Below are 19,598 nucleotides of genomic sequence, written 5' to 3' on the forward strand. Positions count from 1 at the left end.
ACAGAGAAAAAGGCAGACAGAGAGAGAATGAGCACAACAGGTCCTCCTGCCAGATGTGAGCGCCACTTCATGCATCTGGCTTCACGTTGGTACTGGGGAATCAAACCCAGGTGGTCTGGTTTTACAAGCAAGTTTAAGAGCCATCTCTCCAATCCCAAAAGTTAAGTTTTTTGTTGTTTGTTTGATTTGTTTTATTTGAGAGAAAGAGAGACAGAGAGAAAAGAGTTGGTGCACCAGGGCTTCAGCCACTGAAATTGAACTCCAGACGCTTGTGCCACCTAGTGGGCATGTGTGGCCTTGTGCTTGCCTCACCTTTGTGTATCTGGCTAACGTGGGATCCAGAGAGTAGAACTTGGGTGCTTAGGCTTTGCAGGCAAGCTCCTTAGCCACTAAGCATTTCTCCAGCCCGGTTTGTTTGATTTTGACATAGGGTCTCTCGCTCTAGCCCAGGCTGACTTGAAATTCACTATGTAATCTCAGGGTGGCCTCAAACTCATGGTGATCCTCCTACCTTTGCCTCCCAAGTGCTGGGATTAAAGACATGTGCCATCACACCTGGCTTGTTTTAGCCTTTTGAGTCAGTGTCTCATGTAGCCGAGGCTAGCCTCAAACTTAATATGTATGAAACTGAACTCCTGATCCTCCTGCCTCCACCTCGCAAGTACTGACATAACATGTATGTGCCACCACATCCAGCTCAACCTTAGTCTTTTTTTAAAAAAATGTTTATTTTTATTTATTTATTTGAGAGTGACAGAGAAAGAGGCAGATAGAGAATGGGTGCGCCAGGGTTTCCAGCCACTGCAAACAAACTCCAGATGTACAAAGGTGCACCTGGCTTATGTGGGTCCTGGAGGATAGAGCCTCACACCCGGGTCCTTAGGCTTCACAGGCAAGCACCTAACTGCTAAACCATCTCTCCAGCTTAGTCTTGTAGTAAAGCTGGCTACATAGCTCCAAAGCCATGGGGTGACAGATAGTAGAGACAGTTCTCTGGTTCGTAGAGACCCATCTCTCTGGTTTGGGTTTCATCTTAAGATGCCCTTGGTCTTCTAGTTGCCAGAGCTACCCTGTAAAGTATGGGAAGGAACTGATGCAGCGTCCCAGGACCGTTGTCTTCAGCCCTCCGGTGGTGAGGATGTTTTCCACACGTGGGCAGCTCTTCCAAGGGGACCTGGCTTCTGCAGTACCTTCAAGCTCGGTCAGTGTCAGCCCTGTGGAGAAAGCAAGACTGCAGCCCAAGACTTAGATACTAGCCCAAAGTGAAGAGATTTAGGATGCCAAGTCCAAATTTCCAGATGATGGGTATGAGAATGATAGAAAATAACCAATAGTTGGTTTTTGGTTTTTCGATAATTTTAATTTAACCTATAAAGAAGAAGAAAAAGGGCTGGAGAGATGGCTTAGCGGTTAAGCGCTTGCCTGTGAAGCCTAAGGACCCCGGTTCGAGGCTCGGTTCCCCAGGTCCCACGTTAGCCAGATGCACAAGGGGGCGCACGCGTCTGGAGTTCGTTTGCAGAGGCTGGAAGCCCTGGCGCGCCCATTCTCTCTCTCTCCCTCTATCTGTCTTTCTCTCTGTGTCTGTCGCTCTCAAATAAATAAATAAACAACAAAAAAAAAAAGAAGAAGAAGAAGAAAAAGTTCTGATTTTTTTTTTGTTTTTTTGAGAGAATTACTGGCCCATCAGGCTGTTCAAACCACTGGCCCCTAACATGAGAAGCTTCTGGCTTCTGGGTGCATTTGTTCAATGGTACATGCACTTTATGATATTTTTTTCTGTTTACTTTTTTTTTTTTTTTTTTTTTTTTTGAGGTAGGGTCTTGCTCTAGCCCAGGCTGACCTGGAATTCACTGTGTAGTCTCAGGGTGACCTTGCACTCACAGTGATCCTTCTACCTCTGCCTCCCATGTGTTCTTTCTTCAAACACAGTGGCATGGGGGTTCTGGGGCTGGGGCTTTGATGTGAAGTTTGGAGGGACACAATTCACCCATAAGAGCAAGGAGAAATGGATATGGCGAGCAAGAGCACGGCAGAAGTACTGAGGGCAAAATGGAGTCTCAAGGTATTTGTACACCAAAGATACCAACTTAGAAAATTCTAAAGCCGGGCGTGGTGGCGCACGCCTTTAATCCCAGCACTTGGGAGGCAGAGGTAAGAGGATCACTGAGAGTTCGAGGCCACCCTGAGACTACATAGTGAATTCCAGGTCAGCCTAAGCCAGAGTGAGACCCTACCTCAAAAAACCAAAAAAAAAAAAAAAAAAAAAAAAAGAAAAGAAAATTCTAGAAAGCACAAAACCACACAAGTACACGTTGCACTATCAGAGTGACATCACCTTCACGTCACAAAGGCTCTGGATAGTACAAAGGGCCACATGTTAGTATTTTGATGGCTCTTCTGGACCTCACAGATGTCCTCCCTAAAGGTTCTCATGGATTCACAGGAGTCCAAAACACTCATTTTGAGACCAAAGATACAAGCTGTATGACCTCAGGCAAATTTCCTAAACTTATTAAGCTTCAATTTGTAAAATGAAAATGATAATAATACTGAGTTAAGTGGACTAAAGACTGAGTTAATGTACAAATACATGCCAAGTGGGTGCTTTCTACTCATATTGGCTATTACTATGTGAAAAGTTAACTGTCATATTTGATCTGGGCTTACATGAAAAAAAGTAGTTGCCTTTAGATGATGAAATTTCTATTTTTAAAATTTTTTTAAAAATATGTTTATTTACTGATTTACAGAGAGAGAATGAGTACATCAGAGATTTTTGCCACTCTGCAAACGAACTCCAGACACATGTGACACTTCATGCATCTAGCTGACTGGGGAAATGAACTTGGGCCAGTAGACTTTGCAAACAAGTGCCTTTAATTGCTGAACCATCTCCCCTGGCCAACTTTTTTGTTGATGTTGTTTTTCGAGACAGAGGTAGGAGCACTGCTGTGAACTCAAAGCCAGTCTGAGACTACCTTGAAGAACCAAAAATAAAAAATGAAGCATAAAAAAATAAACAAATCAAAATTATTCTCTTGTCTATTAACATGGTCCCTTGTATTGTTTTGTGAAATAACTATAGAGAGTGATTTGAATTTTTCCACTGCTTTCCCCAGAGAGACTGAAGACGAAGTCAGTGCTACAAACACTGGCTGACGCCTCTAAGCACAGAAGCAAACCCTCCCATTTCTTCCACTGCGGCTTGGTGAGAGGCGACCCTGAATTCTGTGTGGGTGTGTGCTGAAGATCAAACCCACAACCCTTCGTGTGCTATACATACAATCTACCACTGAGCTATACATTAAGCCCCAGCCAGTACCCTTGATTTTGAAAAAAAAAAAAAAAAGGTATTTCATGGTCATCAGAAAGTGCTTGCTTGGGCTCGGGGTGTATCTCCGTGGTAGAGCCCTTGCCTAGCTTGAGTGAGATACTGGGATCCCCAGCATAACTAAAAACAGAAAGATACTTTCTCCTGTTGCTGTGTTTTCATTAAAGTTCTGCATCAAAAGTACTCCGTTTTCTCTCCCTCTACAACAGTGGTTAAAACTGTGTTTCCCTCAGCACTACACTATTCTCAAAATTTATCTACAGGCTTCAAAAACAAAGTTTTAAAGATGAATTTAGGGATGGTAGAGTGCCTGCCTAGCATGTGCAAAACCCTAGGTTTGATCCCCAGAACCACATAAAACTGGTCATGGTGACACATGACTATAATCCCAGCATGCAGGAGGTGAAGGCAGGAGGATGAGGAGTTCAAGATCATCTTCTACTGTGGACCAAGTTGGGGGCCAACCTAGACTACATGAGACATTTGGGGGGGGGTGAATTATTTTTAGTTCCCAATTTTTCTACCTATATATAAAATGCTAAATACTCTCTCTCTCTCTCTCTCTCTCTCTCTCTCTCTCTCTCTCTCTTCACTAGCTACCATGTAGCCTCTGGAAACCTCCACTGTATGATCATGACAGTGACAGTGAAAAAGGCAAATAACTTAAAAAAAAAACCTACCTAGTTATACATTATATGCCTACAGGCATAGGAAATAGTAACTTGTAGATTTTAAATAATTCCAAGTTCTATTAAAAATTTAGTATTTGAGCTGGGTGTGGTGGCACACCTTTAATCCCAGCACTCAGGAGGCAGAGGTAGGACCACTGTGAGTTTGAGGCCACCCTGAGACTACGTAGTGAATTTCAGGTCAGCCTGGGCTACAGTGAAACCCTACCTGAAAAATCAAAACCAAAACCAAAAATAAAAAATAAAAAATTAGTATCTGAGGGCTGGAGAAATGCCTCAGTGGTTAAGGCGCTTGCCCAGTACCCAAGTAAAGCCAAATCCACAAAGTGGCACATGCATCTGCAGTTTGTTTGCAGTGGCTGGAGGCCCTGCCATGCCCATTCATTATCTTTCTATGTCTCTTCTTGTAAATAAATAAAAATATTTTTAGAGCTGGAGAGATGGCTCAGCAGTTAAGCGCTTGCCTGTGAAGCCTAAGGACCTTGGTTCGAGGCTCAATTCCCTAGGACCCACACTAGCCAGATGCACAAGGGGGCGCACATGTCTGGAGTTCATTTGCAGTGGCTGGAGGTCCTGGCACACTCACTCTTTCTCTCTCTATCTATCTGCCTCTTTTACTCTCTGTCACTCTCAAGTAAATAAATAAAAATAAAACCAAAAAAGTTTTTGAAAATTTAGTATTTGCTGGCTGTGGTGGTGCATGCCTTTAATCCTAGCATGGTGGTGCACGCTTTTAATCCCAGCACTTGGGAGGCAGAGGTAGGAGGATTGCCATGAGTTCAAGGCCACCCTGAGACTCCACAGTGAATTCCAGGTCAGCCTGGGCTAGAGTGAGACCCTACCTTGAAAAAAAAAAAAATTCCTAGGAAGGGATTCAATGGAGTAGGGATTCAGGAGGGAAATGGGAGAAAGTAGTAGGAGGGAATTATGATCATGGTATATCATTTGCATATACAGAGGTTGTCAATAAGGAAGTTTAAAATAAAAAATAAAGGGCTGGAGATATGTTTAACAGTTAAGGTATTTGCCTGTGAAGCCAAAGAACCCAGGTTCGATTCCCCAGGACCTACATAAGTCAGATGCACAAGGTAGCACATGCATCTGGAGTTCATTTGCAATGGCTAAAGGCCCCGGCATACCCATATTATTCTCTCTCTCTCTTTCTTTTCCTCTTTGTATCTCTCTCTCAAATAAATTAAAAAAAAATTAATACAGTTTGCCAGGTGTGGTAGCACACACCTTTAATCTCAGCATTAGGGAGATAGGAGGACCACTGTGAGTTAAAGACCAGCCTGAAACTACATAGTGAATTTCAGGTCAGCCTGGACTAGAGTGAGACCCTACCTCAACCCCCTCCCCCACTAATAAAACCCCAGTGTATTAACTTTAAAGACTCCTGAAAATATAAGTCATAAATTCCTGAACAGATAAGATGTATTAATGCAAGCTGGGCGTGGTGGCGCGTACCTTTAATCCCAGCACTCAGGAGGCAGAGGTAGGAGGATCACTGTGAGTTCGAGGCCAACCTGAGACTACATAGTGAATTCCAGGTCAGCCTGGGTTAGAATGAGACCCTACCTCGAAAACCCCTCCCCCCTCTAAAATATGAATCACACCAGGAGCCGTAGTCCACCTGTTTAGTCCTGCTCTTGAGGGGCTGAGGTAGAATGACTGACATGAGTTGGAGGCCAGCCTGGGACTATAGAGTGAGTTCCAGGTTAGCCTGGGCTACAATGAGAGCCTGCCTTGAAAGAAAGAAAGAAACAAAAAACAAAAAACCACAAAACAAAATGAAACAGTGAATATTACCACTAGAAAGCGGAACCTTCTGGGGAAAACAGATCCTGAGACAGCAACAGGAACATCCTGGGTGAATGACACAGCTGTGCCAGTGAATAGGTGTGTCAGCACTGCACCCCTCACACAAGAGTTTAAACTAGAACCGTGTGACAATACTAATAGAAAACACAATGACTGGGGCTAAGGAGATGGCTCAGCAGGTAAAGTGGCTTGCTTGCAAAGCCTGACAGTTCAGGTTCCAATTCCAAGCACCATGTAAAGCCAAGACAGACATTTGTTTGCAGCAGGGAAGACCTTGGTGCATGTGCACATGCATGCACGCACGCACGCACGCACGCGCGCACAGGTGCGCACAAATAAAAACTTAACAAAAAGCAGTGGCTTGGAGATTCATTTATTTGTGAACGATGAGGCCTGTTCCACTGATAAACAAGTCCCTGAGTATTAGACACCTCCTCACAACGAGGCAGCCTTTACCCACAGGAGCAGACTTAACACAGTAAGAGTCAAGGTCAGGAAAAGGGAGAGAGCAGAGGGTGGAGAAACACCAGGAGAGAAAGAGAGAGAGAGAGAGAGGGAGATGACTGGTGTGCCTCCTCTGTTGGGGGTCCCGCCTTCTGCTGCGGCCAGGGAACAACACCGTCTCCTGAAGCCGTCCTGCTGTCTGCAGTGGTCCTGAGGACAAACAGGAGAACTTCCACAGCTCGACCAAGGCTGGGGAGGAGCGGGGGACAGGTTGGGAAGTGGAACACAAATATTTTTCAGGACCAACTACAGAAGGAAAGTGGACACAGCCAGCACGTAACCCGCAGTCATTTTGCTAAAGATAAACTTCTGGTAGTGAGGAACTGAAAACAAATGTGAAAGAGGCACCAATGTGCACAGCCATGTTTGTGCCAGCTCTAGTCACTACGGCCAGGCCTGGAAGCAACCCAAGTGGGTGCTGTGGATGGACAGGTAGAGACAATGTAGTATATACGTACAATGAAAGGTTATTTATGCTGAAAGAAAGGAAATCCCATCCCATGATATGGCAGGGTGCCCTTTGAGGACATTATGAGAAAAAGTTTCTGCCGCAAAAGACCAACACTATGTGCGTCCATTTGTATGAGATAATTACAGCCATCAAAATTGTAGCCAGACAAGGAGAAGGGTGGTGCAGGGGCTGAAGGCAGCAGTGGAAGGGGAGTTTACTGCTTAAGGGCAGTTTCAGGTTTTACCAAATGAAAAGCTAGATATGGAGATGATGGTAATGGCTGCACAAATGGTTAAGATGATAAGTTTTACGTTATGTGTATCTTAACACACACACAAAGCCAAGGGTGACAGGAATAACTTCTCTCCATGTGCCTTCCATCCCACCTCCAGGAAAATCCACATGGAGATCCCCACAGCTCTCCTTGTTGAACAAAATGAAGCCTCTCTTCCACAGCACCTGTGAGGAGGTTCAACTCCAGAGCTTTCCAAGACCCACCTCAGGAGAAGTCAATATGGCCACAGGAGGCATAGTTTCCAAAGCTATCCACCGTGAACCTCTGCGAGATGTGAATGGAATTGAGCTTCAAGGACCCAAAATAGAAGTTCTCAAACAACTGAAAAGGAAAGATTAAAAACCCAGTTAATTACAGATGAAAATGTTCAGCATTAAAATTTCTTTTCCAAACACCAGTCCAAGGGCCGGGGAGATGGCTGAAGACTTGAGTTGGGACTCCCACCACCCACAGGACCAGTGTGGCAGCCGGCCTGTGCTCCTGGGGAGGGGAGCTGGCTAGCTAGACTGGCTGAGTTGGTAGCTCTGACTCAGAGGGAAACTGCCTCCATAAGCAGGTGGAGGTCGAGGGAGACACCCCACATCAATTTCGGGCTTAAACACACACATAAATACTACATCACCCACACACAATAAAAGATGAAAATTTAAAAATAAAAACATGAGGGACTGGACAGATGACTCAGCAGTTAAAGGAGCTTGCTTATAAAGCCTGCTGGCCTGTGTTCAATTCCCTAGTACCCACGTAAAGCCAGATGCACAAAGTGGCACATGCATTTGGAGTTCACTTGTAGTGGCTACAGTCCCTGGTGTGTCTATTCTCTCTCTCTCTCAAATAAATAAATAAATGGCTTAAAAAAAACTCCATTTGCATTTCTGGATAAATTAAACTAGATCATGAATATTTAAGATGGCTCGGTGGTTAAAGGCACTTGTTTGTAAAGCCTGATGGCCTAGATTCAATTCCCCAGTACCCACGTAAAAACAGATGCTCAAAGTGGTGCACACAACTGGAGTTCATTTGCAGTCACAAGAGGCCCATTTCTCACTCTGCTTGCAAATAATAAATAAAAATGTTTCTCAAAAAAACATAAAACCACAACACTCCCAACAGACCTCCCATGTTCTTTTCAGTGTTTATTCTGAAGAGTGATCAGGGAGGAGGGTTGGGGGTGGAGTGAGAAAAGAACAGCCAGCTCTTCCTTCTATTACTCCCTGACTCCCCTGAGGAAAGATGTCCAGAAAGGGAAAGTACTGAGGAGATACGACCACCGTCAGCCTCACAGGGCATGACAAAGCTGCTTCTGACGTAGCAGTGACACCACCAGGAGCCGACTCTGTTCCGACCACTGAGAAACGCCACGTAACCCCTTCCTCCACCTTCCCAGCGGCGCACACAAGTGACGGTGAGGGGCACAACCCAAACGTGCACAGCCACCAGAGGAACGCTTCTACCGGCCGACAGGTGCGCGGGACGATGCTTACGCAAACCTTTAATTAGGCTGGCTGTGGTGGTAGTGCATGCCTTTAGTTCCAGCACCCGGGAGGCTGAGATAGGAGGATGACTGTGAGTTCAAGGCTAACCTGGGCTACAGAGTGAGTTCCAGGTCAGCTTGGGCTGCAGTGTGACCCTGCTTCCAAAAACAAAACATACGTACAACCAAGACTTTCAAATGGACGGAACTGGCACTGACCTCTTCCACCTTAGGAAAGCTTTCAGGAGGGAGGGACCTCCCCTGTCATGAGCCCATTTAAAAGACAAAATGTGAGGTGACAGGGACTTATCCTAGAAAACTGAAGGAGCACTATTTGGATCAGGAGTGTCAAAGAGGAGAGGACTGTCCTTCTGTGAGGACACCAAGAATGCTGATTATAAAAAAAAAAAAAATGTGGGCTGGAGAGCTGGCTCAGGATTTAAAGCACTTGCCAGTGAAGCCTAAGGACTCAGGTTCAATTCTCCAGATCCCACTTAAGCCAGATGTACATGGTGTCACATACATCTGGAGTTCATATGCAGTGGCTAGAGACCCTGGCATGCCCATTCTCTCTATATATTCTTCCCTTTTTCTCTACTTAAAAAAAAAAAAAAAAAAAAAAAGACACTAAGTGGCAGGCAAATGCCTGCAAAGTCTAAGGCCCCAGGTTCAGTTCCCCAGTACCCACATAAGCCAGACGCACAAGGTGGTTCAGTCTGGAGTTCACTGCAGTGGCTAGAGGCCCTGGCATGCCCATTCTCTCTCTCCCTCTCTTTGCCTTTCTCTCAAATAAATATTTAATAAATAAATAAGTCAGTAGGACCTAAGAAAACCTTCCTTCCTTTTTCTCTTTTTCTCTTTTTGGTGCCAGGTTAGAGCCCAGGGCCTCTCCTGTGTTCCACCTCCAAGCCTCACCCCAGCCCCAAGCAGCCTTTCCATATGAGTGCCCAGCGACGCTTGAGTGCGATTCAACAGTGCAAGAAGGAAGCTTCACACACTGGCAACTAACCGATTGACTGTCTTTTTTTCTTTTTCTTTTTTTTTTAAATTAATTAATTTATTTATTTGAGAGCGACAGACACAGAGAGAAAGACAGATAGAGGGAGAGAGAGAGAATGGGCGCGCCAGGGCCTCCAGCCTCTGCAAACGAACTCCAGACGCGTGCGCCCCCTTGTGCATCTGGCTAACGTGGGACCTGGGGAACCGAGCCTCGAACCAGGGTCCTTAAGCTTCACAGGCAAGCGCTTAACCGCTAAGCCATCTCTCCAGCCCTGACTGTCTTTTTACTTACCTTTTAGAACAATTATTTATTTTATTTGAAAGAGAGAGAAAGAGAATGGGCATGCCAAGGCCTTCAGCCACTGCAAAGGAGTTCCAGATGCATGCACCATTTTGGGCATCTGGCTTATGTAGGTCCTGGAGAATCAAACCTGGGTCCTTTGGCTTTGCAGGCAAGCACCTTACCCGCTAAGCCAGCTTGCCAGCCCTTTTCACTTACTTTTCTGCCAGCTCCCACACCATGAACTTCAGGCACGGCCACCTTCCCTCTTCCTGCATTTAACGGCCCCGAAAAATGCCAGAGGTTCATTAAAAGCTAACTTTATAAAGTCCGGTGAATATTGATTCTCCCACATGACATCAACTTGACCCAAAGATCTACTTGGAGCCGGTGTGCCCTGCCACCCTGTCTTGTCGTCTGCAAGGCGAGCACTTACACAATCCCCTTTGCCTCCTGGCTCAGGCAGCCGGTGCAAACCACACTCCCCTGTCTTGTAAAGAAAGCCAGCTGAAATGGTCATTTGCTGAACATTTACCTGAAGTGACAGACTTAGAGATCTGCAAACCAAGGCCTTCTGAGTGCAGAAAAGACAGAGCCAGGAGGTTGTACAAGGTGGGATAAAGTAAAGCAACAAGGCAGCTCCAGTCGTTTTCTGAGGGGACTTTGTTAGGAGTGCAGCTTGCAGGCTGGAGATGGCTCGGCGTTAAAGGACTGCAGCCATGGGGTGCCCTACTTTCTCTGTGTCCATGATTCTAGGGAACGGAGGCCCCATGGCAAGGAGCCCAAGGTGACCCACCTAAGAAACCACTCTGCCTGCTACAGATCCCCCCACAGCATGTCCTGCCATCGAGTCCCTTGTTACATTTGTGCTGCAAGGAGACAATAAGCATGACGACAATGAAGCTGGCTAGAGGTGAGTTCAAGGCAGCGTTCACAAGTACTGAGAAGCTGGAAGACGGAACATAGACTCTCACACTTCACGAAGGCCAGGGCAGGCTGTGGAAGCACTGCTGAAACTGGATTTACATGGGAGCTGCGTGACAATGGGCAGATGCCACGACTCAATGCACCAACCCCATAAGGGGTGAAAGATCAGGATGGGTGGACATCCAATATGACAAACGAGTAAAAGACCTTTTGAACTGCGAAATGCTACTGAGAATTAGGAATGTGTGGTGTTTTCAAAATCTCTCTGCTCTCCTTAAGCCTGCATTTATTTTACCTTCACAAGTTTCTGTCTTCTTTCATACCTTTTGATAACATCACATTAAAGACATTTCTTACCCTCAAGTCCCAGCACACTGCTAATCTTCATTTCAGCCTCTATCTCTATGTTCCTGTTCTCTCTGAATGCTTCTAATGACTTTGTGACAGATGATTTAGAAACAATTTCTCAGTTATTCAATTGTTTAGTCATTGTTTTATTTTTAGTGCTTAGCCTCGTAGTTAGTTCTGTCAATTATGTTAGTGACTCATCAGAATATAACCCTCATGGAGGGAAGGGCTGGAGCTCACTCTAGCAGTATTTATTTGCTAATCCACGTATGACTAATACGTATTGGTTTGGCAAAGTGACAACTAGAACTAATGCCACAGATGTGTGCATATGTCTACAAGTCCGAAAAGAGGAAACAATGAGGGCTGAGGGCGTAAGTTAATACAGTGCCCGTCTAGCCTGCATGAGGTCTTTGGTTCAATCCTCAGCTCTGTATAAACTGGGTGCGGCGGTGCACACCAGTGATCCTGGCATCAGGAGGTAAAGGCAAGAGGATGAGGAGTTCAAGGTTATCCTTGGCTAATACCGACTTCAAGGCCAGCTTGGGCTACATGAAACCCTGTTCCCTCCTAAAAACAAATAAAAATAAAATAAATAAGGGAGAAGGAATGAGGATATGTACTTGTTTGGACAGGATTTGAAGGTCCAATTTGTAAACTACCATCATGGAATCCCTGAATAGGACTTACCAAAATTATATTTCCTCTAACTAGGCTGGGGGGAGCATAGCTCAATTCTAAGTGATTATCAAGAAAGCATTTAGTCAGTAATGGAAACTTACCTAGCCTATCAAATTTCTAGCTGTTCCTTATCTCTCAGATCCTGGCTACCTTTCTGGGCTCTCTCCTGCTGTGGAGTTATCTGCACACCAGGGATAGGAATTCTCCTGCAGGTATACATGGCATGGCTCTGTCTTATGTCTTTTTTTAATCTTTTTAAAAATCTTTTATTTATTTGAAAGAGAGAGAGAATGGCATGTCTAGCCTCTGCAAATGAATTCCAGACACATGTGCCACCTTGTGTACCTGCCTGCCGGGCTCCTTCCGGGTCAGGGAGTGCCGAGGGAAGGACCAGGCCTGCTGCTTCCTCCCTGGGGGTTGAGAAGGATGATGAATGTCGGATGACTCAGAAACCTCTCCTGGCCACCGGAGAAAAACCACTGAGTTGGGAGTCTTTTCAATGCAGGAACTTGCAGAAACAACTCGCTTTATTACTCTGAGCAGTTGCCTATATCATGTTGGGGACAAAGGCGGGGATTTTAGGATGGGGGAAGAGGTAAGGGCCAATAGTGAACTGTAACTATTGAAATGGTAATTACAATTGCCACGGGAAGGTAGCAGGCCATTAGGCGTCTTGCTGAGTCCTAGCTGGCCAGAGACAGGTCGCCAAACTTTAGCTAGGCTCAGGAAGTTCCACTAGACCTCACGACCGGGCCTTTCAGGGCCCAACACCTGCCAAGTGTTTTTTATTTTATTTTATTTTTTTATTTTTTATTTATTTGTGAGAGAAAAAGAGAGAATGGGCATGCCAGGGTATCCAGCCACTGCAAATGAACTCAAGATGCATGTGCCACCTTGTGCATCTGGCTTACAAGGGTCCTGGGGAATTGAACTTGATTCCTTTGGCTTTATAGGCAAGTGCCTTAAATGCTAAGCCTTCTCTCCAGCCCTGTTTGTTTTTTGAGGCAGGGTCTCACTTTAGTCCAGACTGGCCTGGAATTTACTCTGTAGCCTCAGGCTGCCCTCAAACTCAGAGATCCTCCTATCTCATCTTCCTAAGTGCTGGGGACAGGGCTTTGAAGGTTTCAGCCTACCTCCTGGTTCTGGTTTCTTGGTCTGTGGTACAAGGAATCTCTCCTCAAGCTCCTGCCACCAGGTGACCTTCCCCACTAGAGTGAATGCAGGCCTTTGAAACCGTGAACCAAAAATAAACCTAACGTGTTTCCTGTTTCTGTCAGGAATAAACAAACAAACAAGAAAGGCAAGGAGACCATGGTCATGTCCCTTACATATCAGCTAAAATGGTAGCGGTATAAAGGCAGAAGTGGACACAAAGTGCTGGGAATGAGACACAGAGAAGACCTGGAGATTTCTGGGTAGAAAGAAATGTGGAACTGTGGGGTAAGGGAGTATAACAGAGGCTCACAGAGCATTTCTAAGTGGGAGCTATTTTCTGGGTAAGTAAAATGCAGGCCTGTTTCTACACTGTGGCCATATATGCAGCTGTGTATGCCCCAAGCTCTTCTACGATCTACGGTTTTCCTGATGTGCTAACGATATGCATTAGACATGAAACTGCAGCGCTATTGAACAGGTGGAGATGCACCTTGAAGAGCTTTACAGCTGCTCTTTTTTTATTGCGTTGTTGTTCTTTACATATTAGGGAAATGAACCCTTTGTCTGGGTTACACATTGCAAATATCCCTGTCCCCACCCCCATATGTCATTGACTTGTTTATGACAGTGTTCACCATGCTAATTTAAATTTTTATGAACTCACATTTATTGCTAACAGGGGATTTTCAGAACCCAGTGCCCCAACATCAATACTGTTACATATTAAAAGATCAAGGTGAACTATAAAATATATTAGTACTGACAATAGCACTAACAAAGCTTGCAAGAACCACATTTACTGGGCATGCCTGTACGCCAGACTCCACGCCGAGGCTCTCCATGCTGGCAGCCTGCATCTTCATTGCCCAACAAACACGAATCCCCACTGAATAGCTGAAAACCTCTCATACTGAAGGAAAAGAATATCCCTAGCCAGGTGTGGTGTTTCAGGCCAGACTAGACTACAGAATGAGTCTGAGTCAACCTGGGCTAGAGTGAGACCCTGACTCAAAATCAATCCATCAAACAAAGAAAACTCAACAATACCATTCTTAATTTGTAAAGACACTTGTGAGCTCCCAGCAGGGTGCTGTGGAAGACCGAGCACTCTGAGCTGAAGAAAACTGAGTTCTTAGAAGTTGTTATATAGCCAAAAGGCCTCCAAAGCCATGCTGTATTTCTCCTCACTGGGGCAGGGATGGGTTTGCTGGAAGGTTTGTCCAAAAGAAATGTAACCATCTTAAACCTCTTCCCTAGGAATCTCATTGTCAGAGAAAAGACTAAAAGTCTTCACTGTGCCAAGACATAAGTTGTTTTTTTACGAGGTAGGGTCTCACTCTGTCTCAGGCTGACCTGGATTTAACTGCATAGTCTCAGGGCAGCCTCAAACTCACAGCGATCCTCCTACCTCTGCCTCCCGAGTGCTGGGATTAAAGGCATGCGCCACCACGCCCGGCTTCAAGACATAAGTTTTGTGGGGGTTTTTGTTTGGTTGGTTTTGTTTTTTTTTTTGAGGCAGGATCTCACTCTAGTCCAGGCTGACCTGAAATTCACTGTGTAGTTCCAGGCTGGCCTTGAACTCAGCAATGTTCCTACCTCTGCCTCTCAAGTGCTGGGATTAAAGGTGTGAGCTACCATGCCCAGCAGCCAAAACAGACTTTTAATCTGCCTTTCTGAGGAACTAGAGGATCACCTGAGAGACTTCATCTGCACGTAATATGTTCTCACCAGATCCCTGAGGACTTTGTCCCAGCCACTGCCATTATTCAGCCCTCTGGATACTTAACCTTCAACCATCTGGCCCTTGTTTGAGTTTCATATTATCCATGGCTCTCATGAGAGTAAATTTATGTATTTTTCTCCTATAAATCCATCTATTATTGCAGGAATCTAAACTTCAAAGGGAGAGAGGAGCCCCCAGTTTATTGTCATTAGAGCATATCAAATTTTATTTTTCCACAACTATTCACTCTTCATCAAATTTAAGAATAAAATCATATAACTTTACTTGTCTCTTTGAGTCCTTCCTCTCTCCCTCCCTCCCTCCCTCTCTCCCTTCCTTCCTTTCTTTGTTTTTCAAAGTGGGGCCTCACACTAGCCCAGGCTGACCTGGAATTCACTATGTAGTCTCAACTCATAGTGATCCTCCTACCTCTGCCTCCCAAGTGTTGGGATTAAAGGTGTGAGCCACCACGCCCGGCTTTGGGTCTTCTTTTTTGAAGGCTCCTGTGTTACCTTAAATAAGTACATATGTTTGTCCTCATATTAGTTTGTCTTTTCTTGGAGGGACCCCAACCTTGAACTACCACTCCACTTATTTGACTATTTGACGTTGCTGACTGTTCTGCCTTCATTTTTTCCCCCCAAGGTAGGGTATCAGTCTAGCCCAGTTTGACCTGGAATTCACTACATAGTTTCAGGATGGCCTCGAACTCACAGCGACCCCCCCACCTCTGCCTCCCAAGTGCTGAGATTAAAGGCATGCACCACCACACCCAGCCTGCCATTATTTTATTTATTTGAGAGAGGGGTAGAGAGAGAGGATGGGAATGCCAGTGTAACAGGGAAATTGGGGTTCTGGGGTATTTCCTGGAACCCCAAGCCCTGAGTTCATATGTGCAAACTAACCAAAGAATTGGCAGTTCCAGGTTCAAGGGAATGATTTTTAAAATACAACATTTTATTCAGATTTTACCACGGCATGTGGAAAGGCGAAGGCTGAGGGGTAAGGGGAAACAAAGTGGGGAGAGGAGACGCACACCATGTGGAGCCCAAAAGCCCATGTGGGCCCGTGTAGCTCAGGAGTCCATGTGACCAGATAGGGATCTGGGGAAAAAGTGTAGAAAGCAAAGAGAAAAGAAAGTTCAAGGAGCTCCTGCCATGTGGGGAGCTGGAGGGGATAAAGAGCCCACATGGAGAGTAAGGGCTGGGGGTCTCTCCCAGCTGGGCCTAAACTGTCACCCACAGCTGGAAGGTCCCAAGTGATCAGAGAGTGACAGCCTGCCCTCCCTTGCAAAGGTATTCATAACCTTAGGGTGGTGGGCTGTCTTTGGGCCCAGGTGAACCAGAGGGCCAGCTGGTTGGTTAGGGCTAGGAGCTGTCTCAGGAAGAGATCAGCTTAACTTGACCAACCACAATGTTTAAATCCTATGAAAGACTTCCCTCCCAGGAAGAGTCCTGAATGGAGAAACAGTTCTTTGGAACTAGGCAAGACATAAGAAAAACTTTCCTGACCTATTTACCTTCAGGGGTCCAGTAGCCCTAACTCTACCCTCTTTACCAGGACATCCAACCACACTGCAAGTGAACTCTAGATGCATGATCCCCCTTGTGCATCTGGCTTACATGGGTCATGGGGAATTGAACCTGGGTCCTTTGGCTTTGCAGGCAAGCACCTTAACCACTAAGCCATCCCTCCGGCCCTGCCTTCATCTTGCTGACCTCTGAGAACAAGATGCCTCGTTCAGGTAGGTTGGCCAACAGAACAACTTTTAACTTCATCATAACCCCACCTGCACACTAAATGCCTTTCCATAGCGCACTGATGACTGCAGGTCAAAGCAGCAGCAGGAAAGAGTGAAAAGAAGTGAAGCTCCAGTTCCTGCCAGTGCTGACCCATTCCAGAAGAGACCTGAGTACCTCTCCCCTTCAGTGGCATATCCCCCCTGCGTTTCTCTTACCCATATTCCTAAACTCCTGATAACCCATGCCTGGAGAGGCTCATTGATGAGGCTGTTTCTCAATCTTCCTATTCCTGGCCAAGAAGAAATGTCCTGCATTATTCAACAGGATGTGGTCCTGAGGGGAAGAGCCTGGTAACAGAACCTAGCGACTGGAAAGAGCGCTTTCTTCTCTTACAGAGCAAGGTAGGAAGTTGAGACTCACTTCTGGGAGTCTGACTGTGGAGTTTGGGACCTTTAAGCCCACCTTTGGCTGCTCAGTAGCACCCCTTAAGAAAGCCCCCATGAAGCACTTCGGACAGCTTTCAAAGACAGACAGACACATACACACATGAGCTTCCATGTTCACAGTCATCTCTTTCCCTAGACGTGGTTTACGAGTCAGATGGCTCTAGCTCAGCAGAAAGAATTTCAATTGAGTTCAGGAAAAAGATGAGCACAAATCAGCAAAACTGCTCCATTCAATTAGGTACCTAACTGGCAGATGAGAAAAAGCTTAAACTTCAAGTTTAAAAAAAGAAACAAGAAACTCAGTTGCTCTTTTGAACCTAAGGTAGTTCATGAAGAGTAAAGTGTTCTATTGTTTAGAAAATAATAGATCTAAGGGAAATGTTAAATGATAAAAGAATCCAGTCAAGGTATTTCAGTCATGTTGAGTTCCCTGTCTCTCTCTCTCTCTCTCTCTCTCTCTCTCTCTCTCTCTCTCTCTCTCTCTCTCTCTCTCTCTCGGCTGTTGTTTTGTAAAAATCCCCTTGGGGATTTTGAAACCTAAACCATTTTCTTCCTGAAAACATTTTTCTGACATATGTGCAGAGCTCTGCAGTTAGAGAAGCCAGCATTTTAAAAAAATCTACTGTAAAAGAGCATACTAATGAATCGACACACAAACCTACTGATACTCGTAAGGAAGAAAAACAGAGTAAGACTGCCAGGACTCGCTTCATCTCTGGCCAGTGATAAGCACTGGCTCGGACAATTTAGAAGAAAATTGAATATGTGAGTCGGTGTGACACCTGAAAACTGCAATGCACATGCTGCTATCCTACGCTGGGTATTCATATTGTCATTAGAAAATTACACTTTTTCTATCACCAAGTCAAGACAGAATTGTCCTGATGAAAGGTTTCAGGTCAAACCCAAGGCTTCCCTGACAAAGAATTCTAGATTAGAATTCAATAGCACTGGGGAGGTGGAGGTAGAAGGTAGGGGGAGAGCAAGTTTGAGGGCAGCTTGGGCTACACAGCATCACTCTGTCAATAAATAAAACAGGGCTGAAGAGATGCTTAGCAGTTAAGATGCTTGCCTGTAAAGCTTAAGGGCCCATGTTCGACTCTCCAGCGCCCACATAAGCCAGATGCACAAGGTAAAACAAGATGCAAGGTTGCACGTGCAGGCAAGGAGGTGCACACATCTGTAGTTTGATTGCAGTAGCTGGAGGCCCTGGTGTGCCAATTCTCTGTGTCTCTCTCACTCTCTCTCATTTCAAAAAAAGAGTGCTAGAGAGATGGCTTAGCAGTTAAGCGCTTGCCTGTGAAGCCTGAGGACCCCAGTTCAAAGCTCAATTCCGCAGGATCCACGTAAGCCAGATGCACAAGGGGGCTCACGCATCTGGAGTTCGTTTGCAGTGGCTGGAGGCCCTGGCATGCCCATTCTCTTTCTCTCTCTATCTGCCTCTTTTTCTCTCTGTTGCTCTCAAATAAATAAATAAAAATTTTTAATAAATTACAATATATAAAAAAATAAAATACCTGGAGCCTTGTGTGGTGGCACATGCCTTTAATCCCAGCACTTGGGAGGCAGAGGTATGAGGATCGCTGAGAGTTCAAGGCCACCCTGAACTACAGAGTGAATTCCAGGTCAGCCTTAGCTAGAGTGAGACCCTACCTCAAACAAACAAACAAACAAACACCTGGGCTGGAGGGATGGCTTAGTGGTTAAGGCATCTTCCTGCAAAGCCAAAGGACCCAGGTTCAATTCCCCAGTATCCACATAAGCCAGATGCACAAGAGGGCACATGCATCTGAGTTCATTTGCAGTGGCTGGAGACCCTAGTGCACCCATATTCTCTCTCTCTCTCAAATAAATAAATAATAAAAATGTTTTTTTAAAAAAATACCCAAACAAAGCTGGGCATGGTGGCGCACGCCTTTAATCCCAGCACTCAGAAGGCAGAAGTAGGAGGATTGTCATGAGTTTGAGGCCACCCTGAGACTCCATAGTGAATTCCAGGTCAGCCTGGGCTAGAGTGAGACCCTACCTTGAAAAAAAAAAAAAAAATCTTTGGGCTGGAGAGATGGCTTAGCCATTAAGTGCTTGCCTGTGAAGCCTAAGGACCCTGATTCCAGGCTCAATTCCGCAGGACCCACGTTAGCCAGATGCACAAGGAGACGCATTCATCTGAAGTTCGTTTGCAGTGACTAGAGGCCCTGGTGCGCCCATTTTCTTTCTCTCTCTCTCTCTCTGTCTCTTTCTCTCTGTTGCTCTCAAATACATAAATAAAATAAACAAAAAAACTACCTAAACAAAACCATCCTGGTAACCCACATTCTCATGGCGCATGCAGCTATATCATTTTTAATATGTCCATGCTTGTTTCCCAGGGAGAATGGAGGAAATCATTGATTTCTGGTAATGTCATAGTATACACTGAAAGAAAACAGATGGTGAGATTTAAGGGCTAGCTGTGGTAATTTTTCTTTGCATTCATTTCAGACCTTCAACTCCTTTTTTCCACACCTGGTGACACAACCATCAAACACCAGAAAGAACTCCAAACACAAAGAGCCTGCACAATGAGGCTGGAAATCTGAGAGATGGGGAGGAAGGGGAGGGAAGCCTTCTCATATCTGCAACCTCCAGCAGTAAAATCACGTGGAAGGCCAATCCCAACAACTTAATGGCCAACTTGTTGGGGGACCCTGACCACCTGACTCCCAAATGAGGCTCACACTCCTTCCTGTCAA

At 45.4% G+C, this 19,598-nt stretch overlaps 1 protein-coding gene across 4 annotated transcripts in view; it reads right to left on the minus strand.

Moving 5' to 3' along the window:
- Positions 1-985: 985 nt before the first annotated feature.
- Ascc1 (activating signal cointegrator 1 complex subunit 1) overlaps positions 986-19,598 on the minus strand; it is an 89,904-nt gene continuing 71,291 nt past the window's right edge. For 2 of the 4 annotated variants that reach the window (XM_045137815.1, XM_004657898.2), the window contains exons 10-11: positions 7,295-7,412; positions 6,199-6,495 (exon numbers count right to left, since the gene is read on the minus strand). In XM_045137815.1, the coding sequence (XP_044993750.1) occupies positions 7,296-7,412 (117 nt within the window). In that variant the 3' untranslated portion in view covers positions 6,199-6,495; position 7,295. Of the gene's footprint in view, positions 1,215-6,198; positions 6,535-7,294; positions 7,413-19,598 lie in introns of those variants that run through there. The other 2 variants (XM_045137817.1, XM_045137816.1) reach the window with 2 other exon arrangements.

This window comes from Jaculus jaculus, chromosome 18, assembly GCF_020740685.1.
Source record: "Jaculus jaculus isolate mJacJac1 chromosome 18, mJacJac1.mat.Y.cur, whole genome shotgun sequence".
Taxonomy (NCBI): domain Eukaryota; kingdom Metazoa; phylum Chordata; class Mammalia; order Rodentia; family Dipodidae; genus Jaculus; species Jaculus jaculus.